At 39.5% G+C, this 12507-nt stretch overlaps 1 protein-coding gene across 6 annotated transcripts in view; it reads left to right on the top strand.

Moving 5' to 3' along the window:
* The first annotated feature begins 1396 nt into the window (after positions 1-1396).
* PPP4R1 (protein phosphatase 4 regulatory subunit 1) overlaps positions 1397-12507 on the top strand; it is an 81953-nt gene continuing 70842 nt past the window's right edge. For 5 of the 6 annotated variants that reach the window (XM_074208757.1, XM_074208759.1, XM_074208755.1 and 2 more), the window contains exons 1-2: positions 1507-1852; positions 2112-2156. In XM_074208757.1, coding sequence (XP_074064858.1) covers positions 1846-1852; positions 2112-2156 — 52 coding nt within the window. In that variant the 5' untranslated portion in view covers positions 1507-1845. Of the gene's footprint in view, positions 1406-1506; positions 1853-2111; positions 2157-12507 lie in introns of those variants that run through there. The other variant, XM_074208754.1, reaches the window with a different exon arrangement.

The following is a 12507-nucleotide window of genomic DNA, read 5'->3' as shown; positions in this document are numbered from 1 at the left end:
AAAAATTTCTGAGGCCTGACAGCCCAAATGACTCCTAAATGGTAGATCTTAAAACTTGGTACCCTGATAAATACAACTTAAGAAATTTGAATGATAAGCAATTGAAGTCAATTCTTCTCCCCCCCCCCCACAAAACCCAACTCATAAAAAAGTAGGCCAAGTTTTGTTCTTTATTTTCAGCAAAACTGTGCTTTTACAATTTGTAGTAAATTACAAATATAAGATTGTGGTATGATACAAATAAAGGACCTAAATGGAGTTGGGGAAAGGGGAAAAGAGTTGAAAAAATATGAATACTCTTATTTGTAAGCTGATTGTTTTTCCCCATCATAAAGTAAATTCTGAGTCTTTGTATCCTCAGTCCATTCAGTAAATACTCGTTCAACAAGTGAACTAAAATAACAAGTGAATCTTTTAAGACACAAGACTACTTCAGGGTGTACATTTAACTTCTGTCTATTCAGGATCAGCTGGAGAGCAGCCAGACTAAAAAAAAAAAAGCTTAAAATTAAAGCTTATTACTAAAAAAAATATATATATATATTTACTTATCTTTCTACCTATATCTCTTTAATATTTCTATATCATATATATCTATTTTGGACCATCCTCCATCAAAGAATATTTTGATATACAAATTATATAATTTATGTAAAAATATGCAATGTTCCAAGTTAATGCAGTTTTAAACTAAGGCTAAGAAAAAATATAATTCTATATATTATTTAGATTCGAATATTTGGGTGAGCATGAATATATAGAGAGCAACATCACTTGTAGTAGATCCTAAGCTCCTTGAGGGCAAGGCCATGTTAAGTCTAATATATTATTTAGATTCGAGTATGAGTGCGAGTATAAATATGTGGAGAAAAACCCTTCTAGATCATGAGCTCCTTGAGGGCAAGGCCATGTCTCCTTCATCCTTTGCCAGTCTCCAGCGAGTGGCCGGTGGCTGCTGCACGGCAGGATGCCTGTGAACTGGGCATTTCTCCCCAAACTGTGCCTGGGCACGACTGGCCCCGGCGCTGCCTTTGCCGCCGCGCCTCTCGGAGGCCCGGGCCAGCACCGGGGGCCGCCGGAGCCCTGGCCCGGCTTCACCGCCCGTCTCTGGGCCGAGTAGGCCCGGCGGGAGAAGAGGGGCGATGGAGGGAGGAAGGCCGCGAGGGGGCCGAGCCGGTGACCAAATAAAGGGGGGCGGCGGAGCGGCGCCGGACGCAGGGCCACGCCTGCAGCCCGGGCCGGCCCCGCAGGCCCCGCAGGCCCCCGCAGGCCGGCCGGCCGTATGCCGCTTTCCCGGAGCTAGCGCTAAGCCCCGGCGCGACTCCGGGCGTGCGTGTGTGCGAGCACGCGCGCGGGCGCGCGCCGGGGGAAGGGGGTGGGGCCCAGAGCGGGGGGCGCGCGCTCCGTGAGTTGGCCCGGGGGGCGCCCCGAGAGGGCGGCGGGGGGGGCGGGAGGGAGGGAGTCGGGGTGAGGCTTCCCCGCCTCCGCGCGCGCGCAGACGGGAGAGGCGCGGCCGGGGCGAGCGCGCGTCCTCGCGGCCTGCGGGCGTTGCCGGCCCGCGGCCCCCCGCCGGAGCCCCAGCCCGGCCTTCCGGCCCGCTTGGGCCGTCGCCCCACCCCCCGGCCCGTCCCGCCCGGCCCCGGCCCCGGCCCCGGCGGCCGCTCCCGCGCCGCCTCCCTCGCGCGCGGGCCCAGCCGCCCTTCCCCCTCCCACAACCTCCTCCTCCTCCTCCTCCTCCAGCCTCTGCGCCCGCCCGCGCGCGCGCGCCCACCGGTTCCCCGGCTCGCGCCGCTTCAATGTAGTCCCGGATCCCCGGGAGACGGAGGAGGAGGGGGCGACCGCAAGATGGCGGGTACGTGGACCCCGTTCTTCCCGGCCGCGGCGGCTCCGCCGGCCTTCGGCCCCCTTAGCCCGGCGGGCGGATGGGGCCTGCCCCCGCGGAGAGGGGCCGGAGCGGGAGAGAAGGGGGCCGGGCCGGGCCGGCCCCGGGCGGAGGGCGGCGGCGGGGCCGGGGCCGGGGCCGGGGCCGGGGGAGGCGCCTGCCCCTCCCCGCGGGGGGCGCTGACCTTGTCCCTTTCTTCTCTCCTCCCCTCCCCTCCCCCTCCTCACAGATCTTTCCCTGCTCCAGGAGGACCTGCAGGAGGAAATAGAAGGATGTGAGTATCGCCCGGGCCCGCCCGCCCGGGCCCGGCCCCGGCCCCGGCCCGGAGTCCCGCGGGCGGGCGCGGCCCCGGGACGGGGCTCGGAAAGCCGGGGCCGGGCCGAGCGTGGCGGGAGGGGCCGGAGGGCCGGAGCCGCGATCTCCAGGGCGAGCGGGACTTCCGCCGGGAAACTGCCTTCCCCTGCCCGAATGGAATGCCTGGGCGGGGGTGGGGGAGAGAAGCAGACGGCTGGCTTCCCGGCCCACCGCCCCAGCCCCTCCGGGATGGAGGGTCCCGCTGGCTTAGCGGCCGGGGCTTGTGTTTTGGCTTTTTCCCCTTTGGATTTGCTTATTGTTTTAGCGCCCCGGTCTCCTGGTAGTGGGGGAGTCGGCCCCACCAGAGGTGACTGGTTACCTTAGGAGAATAGGTGTGGAGGTGATTTTGGGGTAGGGAAACCGAAGAAAGTTACAGTTTCCTTGGTTCACTTTCCCCGGGATGATGAAGTACAGATTAAAAACCCCGTGTTCCTCGTCGAAACATACTTTTGAGATTTATTTTTCCCCTATTTAGAGTATTGGGAAAAGAGCATGAAAACTTTTTCTGAAAAGGTTGAACAATTGTAACATTGTGAGAGAGTTCGGTGGTGATATGTTCAGAATTTTGAATGCAAGTAGAAACCTTTAAAAAGTTTCAAGTGCAGAGTTGCTCACTTTTGTCCATTTTAAATAACATAAAACTATTAAACCTTACTGGATAGGCATATTAAAGTACCTTCAGTTTTGCTTTTGGGTTTTTATTGTATTTTTGAGGTTCTTGAATTTATCTTTGTCTTATGTGTTTAGGGGAATCAAATGGGAGGAGGAAAAAAATAAATTGGTAGAGAGGTGACAATATGGCATTGATAGTTAAATTAATGCAATCTCCTATTAGCTTTTAAACAACTCCATTTATTTGAACTCTTGGAGAGAATTATATCTAATCTAAAAATTACTTGGTTTGATTTTTTTAAAATACTTTTTTATTTTTTCCCACTTGTCTAGACAGTTTTTAGTATTCATTTTTTACAACATTTTATCTTACAAATTTTTCTCCTCCCTTTCCCCAACTTGATATAGGGCATATACGTATTATCATGAAAAACATTTCTATAATAATCATAGTGGTGAAAAAAGAAACATCAAAAGAAAAAACTTTGGAAAAAGTCTAAAGTAAATTAATCTCACTTCAATCTGCATTCAGGTCCATCAATTCCCCATCTGGATATGGATATTTTTCTTAGTAATCCTGTGAATTTGGTCTAGGATTGTTGTATTACTTGAGAAAAGCTGAGTCATTCTTAGTTGATTATTACACAATGTTGCTGATACTATGTACTATGTTTTCCTGGTTCTTTTATTTCACTCTGCATCAGTTCATATAAAAATCTTCCCAGCTTTTTCTGAAATCCACCTATTTATCAGTTCTTATAGCCCAAACAGTTCACCTCCATTGAATCCATCAGGTTTTCTTTTCCCCTTTTTAGACTTTCTTGGGCCTTGATGTTAGAAATCAAATTTTTTTATTCAGTCCTGGTCATCTTCATAGGAAAGCTTGAAATTCTTCTATTGCATTGAATGACCACTTTTCCCACTTAAAGTATTATACTTAATTTTGGAGGGTTGGTGATTCTCAGTTGTAGTCCTTGCTCCTTTGCCTTCTGTATTTGGTTTTAAAATGGATCTTTTTAACCTCTTGGCCAATCTACTCTTATGATTGTTCACATTGAGCTAATATTAAAATTGGCTTCCAGTACCTGAATATGCACCAACTAGACAATAACTGTAGGTGACCCATGGTTAGCATGTAGCAATTCAGAGTTAACTACATACCAGTGATGGCATTCTCATTTTTAAATTAATTGCCAACACTTTTTTTCCTATCTCAAAACTTAATTTTTAAAATTCCCCAAGATAAAACATTTCATTGAAATTTATCTAAATTAACATTTCAATTTTAGCTATGCTTTTCAACAGAAGCATTTCCCTTTCTTTTTTGTTTTTGTTTTTTTGCAAGGCAGTGGGGTTAAGTGATTTGCCCAAGATCACCCAGCTAAGTAATTATTAATTATCTGAGGCCAAATTTGAACTCAGATTCTCAGGACTCCAGGGCCAGTGCTCTATCCATTGCACCACCTAGCTGCCCCTAGCATTTCCCTTTCAAAAAATATGATCATACCTTCAACACTTATTTCAAAATTAAACATAAAACAATTGTGTAAAGGGAGTAATCACCTTTTAAATAAACCCTTCAAATTTTTTCATCCAGTAGAAAAGACTTTACTTTATTCTTCCATTTTTGCTCTGTGTCTTCTAATAACTAAAATGTCAACTTGAGGTGATTTTTAAATTAATAATCTTATTCCTATAAGAATATGACTTATGCTTATGAAATATTTGGGGGGAGGAGTGCTGCCTCATGATTTTTTGGGGGGGGAGCAAGAACTTGGTACTTTAGTGGAAAGAGTGCCCAGTCTGGTCATACTGCAGTGACCTTGGGGCTTGGAGCCAGACCACATACCATAATGACCTTGGAAAAGCTGTTCTCTATTATGCATAATATATGTATGTTAATGTATAATTTAACATATTGTTAGATATTACGGGATTCATCTATTTTCAGACTCAGTAAATTTCTTTCAAGGCTTCCTTGATAACATGGATCACCCTAAATTTCTCAGATACATATAGTTAAAGTTTAGAATGGCTGTAAAGCAATAACACTCCTTGACATCTCAGTAGTCATTTGCATATTTGTATCCACTTGTCTGGAACTTTAATTGCCCCTTGGATTCTATTATATAAATATTAAAGTAAAAGAACTTGGAATATATAGGCTACATTCAGTGAGTATTTTAAAATCCTTAAGGCTATACTAGGATTTATTGGGCAAAAGAAGAGGGTTAGAAGAGATTAGGGTCTAGTATATCAGGGCCAAGAGATGACTCAAGTTCCTAACTAAATCTTTGACCCTATTTTCTGCACATTTGTGACTCTTAACCTTTTTTTTAGGGTTTTTTTTGTTTTGTTTTTTTCCAAGGCAAACGGGGTTAAGTGGCTTGCCCAAGGCCACACAGCTAAGTAATTATTAAGTCTGAGACCGGATTTGAACCCAGGTACTCCTGACTCCAGGGCCGATGGCTTTATCCACTGCGCCACCTAGCCGTCCCACTACTCTTAACCTTTTAAAGTAATTGTGAGAAGTTTTGAGTATCCATGTAACCTACCCTTATAAATTCATGTGACTATGATGAAACTATATTTGATGAATGGTTATCTCTACTGGGCTGCTTGGCTCAGTAGTAGAATAGATGAAGATGTAGAATAGATGAGTTAAATTATATCTTAATTTTGCAAAGGTGGGAGGCAATGTATACGGAATATTGCATGTACCTTTAGTTGGGATTGATATATTGATTGAATCTAATAAAATTTTTGCTTCATTTTTTAAATTGTTTTCATGGGCTAGGTTCAGGAGAAGAGGAAGGATTAAAAAAATAGAATTTGAAGTAGAATTCACAGAGTAGCATGAGCTAAACATAGACTCTTCAGGTTATATGACAGCAAAACAACACATATCAGCATGAACTACCAAATACATTTATGTAGAATTGGATAAAACTGCAGAAAAAAATACTGAGCATCACAGTGAGATTTCTAGATACACTGATAACCCGGTGCCCAAGATTTGTGAAATTTACCTAAAATCACATGCCTTTGCAATTCAACTTCTTTTCTGTCATATAGCACTATATTGAGGACAGTTCTCTATTATTCCTTTGTGTCATATCTTTGTATAACTGGTTTTTGCTTCCAGAAGCAAGTTGAGTTCACTCTTTAAATATAGAGATTTCTCTTACCTGTTTCTTTTTTAAAAAAAGATACTCTTTGCAGAGCAGTGCCAGCATTTAGTAGATACAAAAAATGTTTATTGATTTAGGAAAGACTAATGATGTGTCTTTAAACATTCTGGAAGTATGGACCTTAAAGTTGATTTTTACCTTTTAATACATTTTAAAAGTATAATAGTATTGTGAGCACTTAAAATGATTTGTATACTTTTTGGCTTTAGAATTGAAGAGATTATTCTATGTAAAAATGTGGTTTTTCCACTTTTAAAATGACATTTTAGATACAAATTTCAAAATATGCTTAAGAGCCTGTTAACATATATCAGATACTAGGACTCACTTTAGAATTGTGCTGCAAGTACAATTTTACATGACTCTATAGCCAAATTTTTAGACATACTGTCAATAGTGAGAGGAACCATGGGATTTTAACCTTTAATTGTGGACAAAATATAAATCCTTTGCATAGATTATAATGAGTTTTCCAGATAAGACATCTATGATTTATAATTTTGGGAGAGTAAGCGATATTTTCTCAAGTCTGGTTAGGATTAAAAAGTTTATTTTTAAATATTTCTGCTTGTTGAAAGCTCTTTGATAGAAAAAATATTTTAGGAAGGAATTATATAAAATTGTATACAACCTTATAGACACTTTACTTCAACCCCTTTTTTACTGATGAAATGGAGACCCAGACAAGTTAAGTGACATCTAAAATCTTAAAAGCTGACCTACAAAGTCTAAACAGACATTTTGGACTAAAGGTGAACTATTTTTCTACCTATAAACTTTTAAAGGTCCCCTTTTTACCAGTGCTGATAATAATGCCTTCCTCACCATAGCAGATGGTCTGTGTGTATGAATTATGAATGTACTTCAGAAATCTGTGATCGTCATCATGGATACTCCCTCTAGTGGCACAGATGGTTCTCAGCTAATATCTTCCTATTAATTCCTCATGGTGGGCCCATAAAGATCACTTGATACTAGGTGGACACCATTGAACACCTCTTGTCAATTATCTTTTGTTCTTGTTCTTTGACTAAGATCTTATTCGAGTCATATAACCATGACATACTGTTGCTTCTCAGTTTTTTATAAATGGATTTGTATGAAATATGTGTGATTTATTGCTCTTACTCAGACCCACTCTTGCCTTTGAGTGATTTTCAGCTTTAATTCTTCAGACTTGTGTGCCACATAATTTGATTTGCTACGACTTAAAAGAAAAACTCATCATTTGGTGGGTAACTCTTTAAGTGATGAAACTTGGATTTTGCTAGGCTGTTGCTTAAGACAGTATTTTATAGTTGAAGCGTTTCCAATTTGGGAAAGTACCTGCAAAGCTTAACACTACAGTGGTAAAGCTTTTGAGAACTCAGGCCTTTCTACAGCAGGATCAAGTAACATAGGAAGACTAGTGGAAGAAATATGTGTCCATATATATAATTATATATGAACACATACAGGTAGTTAACACTTCAGATCTTTAAAATGTAGAAGTTGCAAATAAGCCCTTTGGTGGTAATTAGGTCTTAGTTTTTTAAAACCCTCTGCTTGAGCCTGCATTCTCTTTTGAGTGTTAAATTGAGGCTTGGTAAACTTATTTATGAGTCATCGGATCTATTGGACTGGGTTTTCTATAATTTATCTGAGAAGACTATTCTGCTTTTTATTTTAATCCATATGGGAAAGATATTATAGATTGATTGGGTACATTAAAAATTTTATCTGTGCAGAGTGTCATATTCAGGGATTCAATGAACTAATCCTTTTTTTTTTTTTGCAAAATCAAATTTTAATGGAAATATAACCAAAACTGTTTTCTAAGTCATATATGGCATAGTTGCAGAGGGTTATAGTTATATTACAAAACTTCTTAAGATCACTGCTATTTGTCCCAATCCATATGAAAGTAAAAACTAGGTATAGGCAAAATTTCTAGGTTTCCTAAGCTTTGTCTCCAGCCTCTGCTTTCTATATTGATTGTCCATTGCCCTGATGCTCTCTTCAATTATTTTCCCAACAAAAAGCAAAAATGAATCAGTTAAATTGTAATTAAGTAATCATTAAGTGTAACTGGTACTAGATCCAGGACCAGCAAGTATGATGATTTTAGTCTCTGAGGTGCAAAGTTTGTTAGGATATTCTGTAATGATCTTTTCTATTTTTCAGTTTGTTGAATTCTTCTATTTTCATCTTTAAATAACCTTGGAACTTCACATAGTTGGATCCTTTGCCAAGCTTCCTTTGAACCAGTTTTAGCCTCCCCTGTTTTCTTTCTGTTTTTATAAGAGTACTACTCATAATCACTTTCATTTGCAAGATTTTATAAATGAGTGTGTATTCTGAACTATTGCTCTGCCATTAAAGTTTTGTATTTAAAATTAATGTTTGTTGACAAAGACAATTAAGTACTGTAGTGGATAGAACCCAGAGCCTAGAGTCAGGAAAACTTGAGTTCAAAACCAGCTTTAGATATTTATTAGCTTTGTGACCTTGTGTGTTTCTTAACCTATTTGCCTCACTTTTCCTCCACTGTAAAAATGGGGATAACGATAGTATCTACCTTACAAGGTTATTATGAGGATAAAATCAGATATTTGTTAAGTGCTTAAGGGTACAGTGCCTGGCACATAATAGTTGCTCTATGGATGCTAGCTATTGTTATGACAATTTTCTATCTGTGATCCTATAAGATTTGTACAAGTTAATCGGTATAAAAATACTGCAATTTGAATCTTTAATTTCTGATCTTCCCATTTTCCATTACTGTTTACTTAATCTAAATAATTTAAAATTGAACGATTTCAATCGTATACTATATTTGTTCTTCACTATTCTTTCTTTTTACTTATTCTGATCTCTGTCCTGACAAGTCTTTGGTCTGACTATACTAGACAACTGATTCAAGAATAAACTCCCACATCAGTAACAAGTCTTTTCCTGTCTTAAAATATATTCTATTTCATTTTTGTGATGTTATTTGGTGCTTGCAAGGACTAGTTCCTCCTAATGTTCTTCTCAAAGACAGTATTCATGGTACAAAGCTTTGAGGGTTTCTGTGTAGTTTACAGTCTTTGACCTCATTTCTTTTTTCCAAATGATGCTTTCCCGTATTTCTCACCCTCATGTTTGCCACTTTTGTATTGAAATCATTGGTTATCAGAGTATTTGTTGATTTAACTAGGGAAATTTAACTGAGTACTACATAGAATTTTCCTTCTCTTCATCCCCAGCAACAAGTAATGATGCATAAGCTACCATTATGTCCATGGGGATCTTTTTACAAATATTTATCATTAGCACTGGGATGCGAGATGAAATATTGTTGTGTTGTTTTTTTTTTTTGCTTTGAATGTATGTTAAAAGCAAGCTCTACCAACTTTTCTCTTTGCCTCTCCAAAGAGTAATTGTGGCCTATCCTTTCATTCTGCTCCAACTTCCTTCTTTCTTTTGGTTTTCTTTATATCAAACATATCACGATTGACATGACTTTGCATCTCTAACTGTAGATGTCCACCATCAAGATTTGGTCTCTGGCCCTCTTCTCTCTATATATACACACACTACTTTGCTGGTGATCTCATCAAATCTCATGAATTTAGTTAACCATCTCTATAATGAAGATTCTTTTTTTAAAAAAAATATTTTTAACATTCATTTTAAAAAAATTATGTCCCAAATTCTCTCAATTCCTGTCCCTCATCCATCCAATGACAAAGGCAAACTATATCAATTATACATGTGAGATCATGCAAAACATTTCCATATTACATGCTGCTGATTTTCAAATATACCTTTCAATCTTGTATCTCCAACTGACTTTCAGACATCTGAAATTGGGTTTCTGGTAGACATCTTAAACTCAATTATGTTCAAAACATAGTATTTTTTCCCCCTTTTATCTTCCCTATTGCTGTAGAGGGCATCTGGCTTACAACCTCAGAATCACCTGGAATTCCTTACTATTTTTAAATTCCATATCCAAGCTGTTGCCAAAGCTGATGGCACCTTTCCAACATCTCTCAAATATACCTTCTCTCCTCTGACATTGTCACTACTCTAGTTACAACCTTCATCATCTCGTACCTGGATTATTGCAGAAGTCTTTAAGCAAGGTCTGCTGATCTCAAGCGTCTTCTCTACTCTTTATTCAGCCACTAACATGATTTTCCTAAAACACAAGTCTGCTCATGGTTACTCCACACACACACACACACACACACACACAAAGTTCTGGTGGCTTCCTCTTGCCTTTTAGGAGCAAATAAATACGAAATGGATTCAAAGCCCATCAAAACTCAACTCTCTCCTATCTTTACAGTCTTCTTATACTTTACTCCCTAACATGTACACAAACCAGATACTTCGATCTCTCTGCTTCAGATATTTTCTCTGTTTCCCATTCTTACACCATTCTTCTTCCTCTGCTATGACTACCGACCTTGGGGCTTCCTTTAAGTCCCAACCTAAAATTCTACTTTCATCAGGAAGCCTTCTCTAACCTTTATTGTTTTTCCTACTTTATCCTGTATATAGCTTGCTTTGAATTTTTTTTTTTTGCTTTTTGTCTCTCCATTATATTGAAAGCTTCTGGAGGGCAAAGGACTATTTTTGCTTCTTTCTGTAACACTAATGTAACTTAGCATAGTGCCTGGCTACAGAGGAGGTGCTTTAGTAATTGTTTATTGTTTGATATAGCAACATATGTACTTGTTGGACAAGAATCTCACATTTAAAATATTAGCAGTTAAAGTTTATAAATGTTTTAAAAACTGTTTTTAGCACTCTCTTCCCCTTTTTCTACCACTCTGACATTTTTACTGAAAATAGAATGGGACTATACATGGAATGGCCATATTGAATTATTTATTTCATGGCCAAAAAGTTAATCTGTGAATGGCCAGTTTACATCTTTTTTGGGGGGGGTAAGGCAATGGGGTTAAGTGATTTTCCCAAGGTCACACAGCAAGGCAATTATCAAGTGTCTATATCAGATTTGAACTCAGGTCCTCTTGACTCCTGGGCTGGTGCTCTATCTGCTCTGCTACCCAGCTGCCTCTAGTTTATATATTTTTAGCATAATAGAACCTTCCAGAACTGGTATGGTCTTTGGGAAACCAAGGTTACCTAAACTATGCCATAGTGAAATCACTGTAGTAGAACTTGTGAAGGAAAAAGATGCTGTTTTCTTGGATATGGTGATTATGAGGTTAAGATTTGTGAAAGAGTGATTTAGAGTCATTTTGAGTAGAAAAGTGGGATAGAAATTAGATTACAAAGATATGAGGAAGAAAAAAGATGCATCATTTTACCATTCTAAACTCCTACAAGTTTAATGATCTGGGGGGGGGAATGTTGGCTCAATCAAATCAAGATTAGTTTTCAGTAATCTTCTATAAAGTAATATTTTATTTTTTATTTTTTAGGTTTTTTGCAAGACAATGGGGTTAAGTGTCCTGGCCAAGGCCACACAGCTAGATAATTATTAAGTGTCTGTGGCTGGATTTGAACCCAGGTACTCCTGACTTCATGGCTGGTGCTCTATCCACTGTGCCGCCTAGCCTCCCCTATAAAGTAATATTTTAGAGGAAAAAGTAACTTCTCAAAATATACCTAACTCATTCTAAGCAAATAAGATTATTAGATATTTTTCTTTGACCCAGGTGTCTATGAGGCAAGTATTATTCTACTGTGTTTTTAGATCATCTGTGTGCTGGTTTTCCCTTTTTTTTTTCAAAGTTATATTAATACTTCGTGTTTACATCACAGTCATTTTCAGACACACTCTTTACTCCCAGCTTTTTCTTTTTTTTTTTTTTACCAAAAAATTTTTTTAATCAAAGTAGCAGTTATAAACCATGTCACTTCTTTACCTATAAGTCCCTACCTTTCCAATATCTCCTCTTCTCTCTCCCAGGAGCAAAATTCATTGCTATATCTTCACAGTGTTCAGTTTTGCTTTAGTGTTCTTTGTAATTGTATTTTTTTCCTATTTTTGATTAATTATTCATACAAATGTTTTCATGATTTTTGGCTTAATGGATAAACCAATATTGTTAAATTTGCCTCAGATGTTTACTTATCTGATATCCCTCAGGAAATCACTAAAACCTCTTTGATTCAGTTATCTCATCAGGAAAATGAAAGGATTAGACTTTACAACCTCTAATGTCCCTTTCAGCTCAACAAATGATCTTACAAGGGCTGCTTGGTGAAGCAATGTGGATAAAGCATTGAGTCAAGCCAAGAAAGTATAAGATCAAATCCATCCTCAGTCCCTAGCTGTGGGACCCTGGGCAAGTCATTTTACTCCTGTTTGCCTCAGTTTCCTCATCTGTAAATTGGAGATAAAAACAGCACCAAATGAGAATAAGCATTGTAAAGCACACAGCATAGTGCTGGCATACAGTAATTGGTGGGTAAATGTTAGTATTATTAGCTATTAGGATCTTCATAGTGCATTATATTCATTTA

This window comes from Macrotis lagotis, chromosome X, assembly GCF_037893015.1.
Source record: "Macrotis lagotis isolate mMagLag1 chromosome X, bilby.v1.9.chrom.fasta, whole genome shotgun sequence".
NCBI classification, from domain to species: domain Eukaryota; kingdom Metazoa; phylum Chordata; class Mammalia; order Peramelemorphia; family Peramelidae; genus Macrotis; species Macrotis lagotis.
The sequence above is the reverse complement of the archived record's forward strand: the minus strand, read 5'-3'. Positions and strand labels throughout refer to the sequence as shown.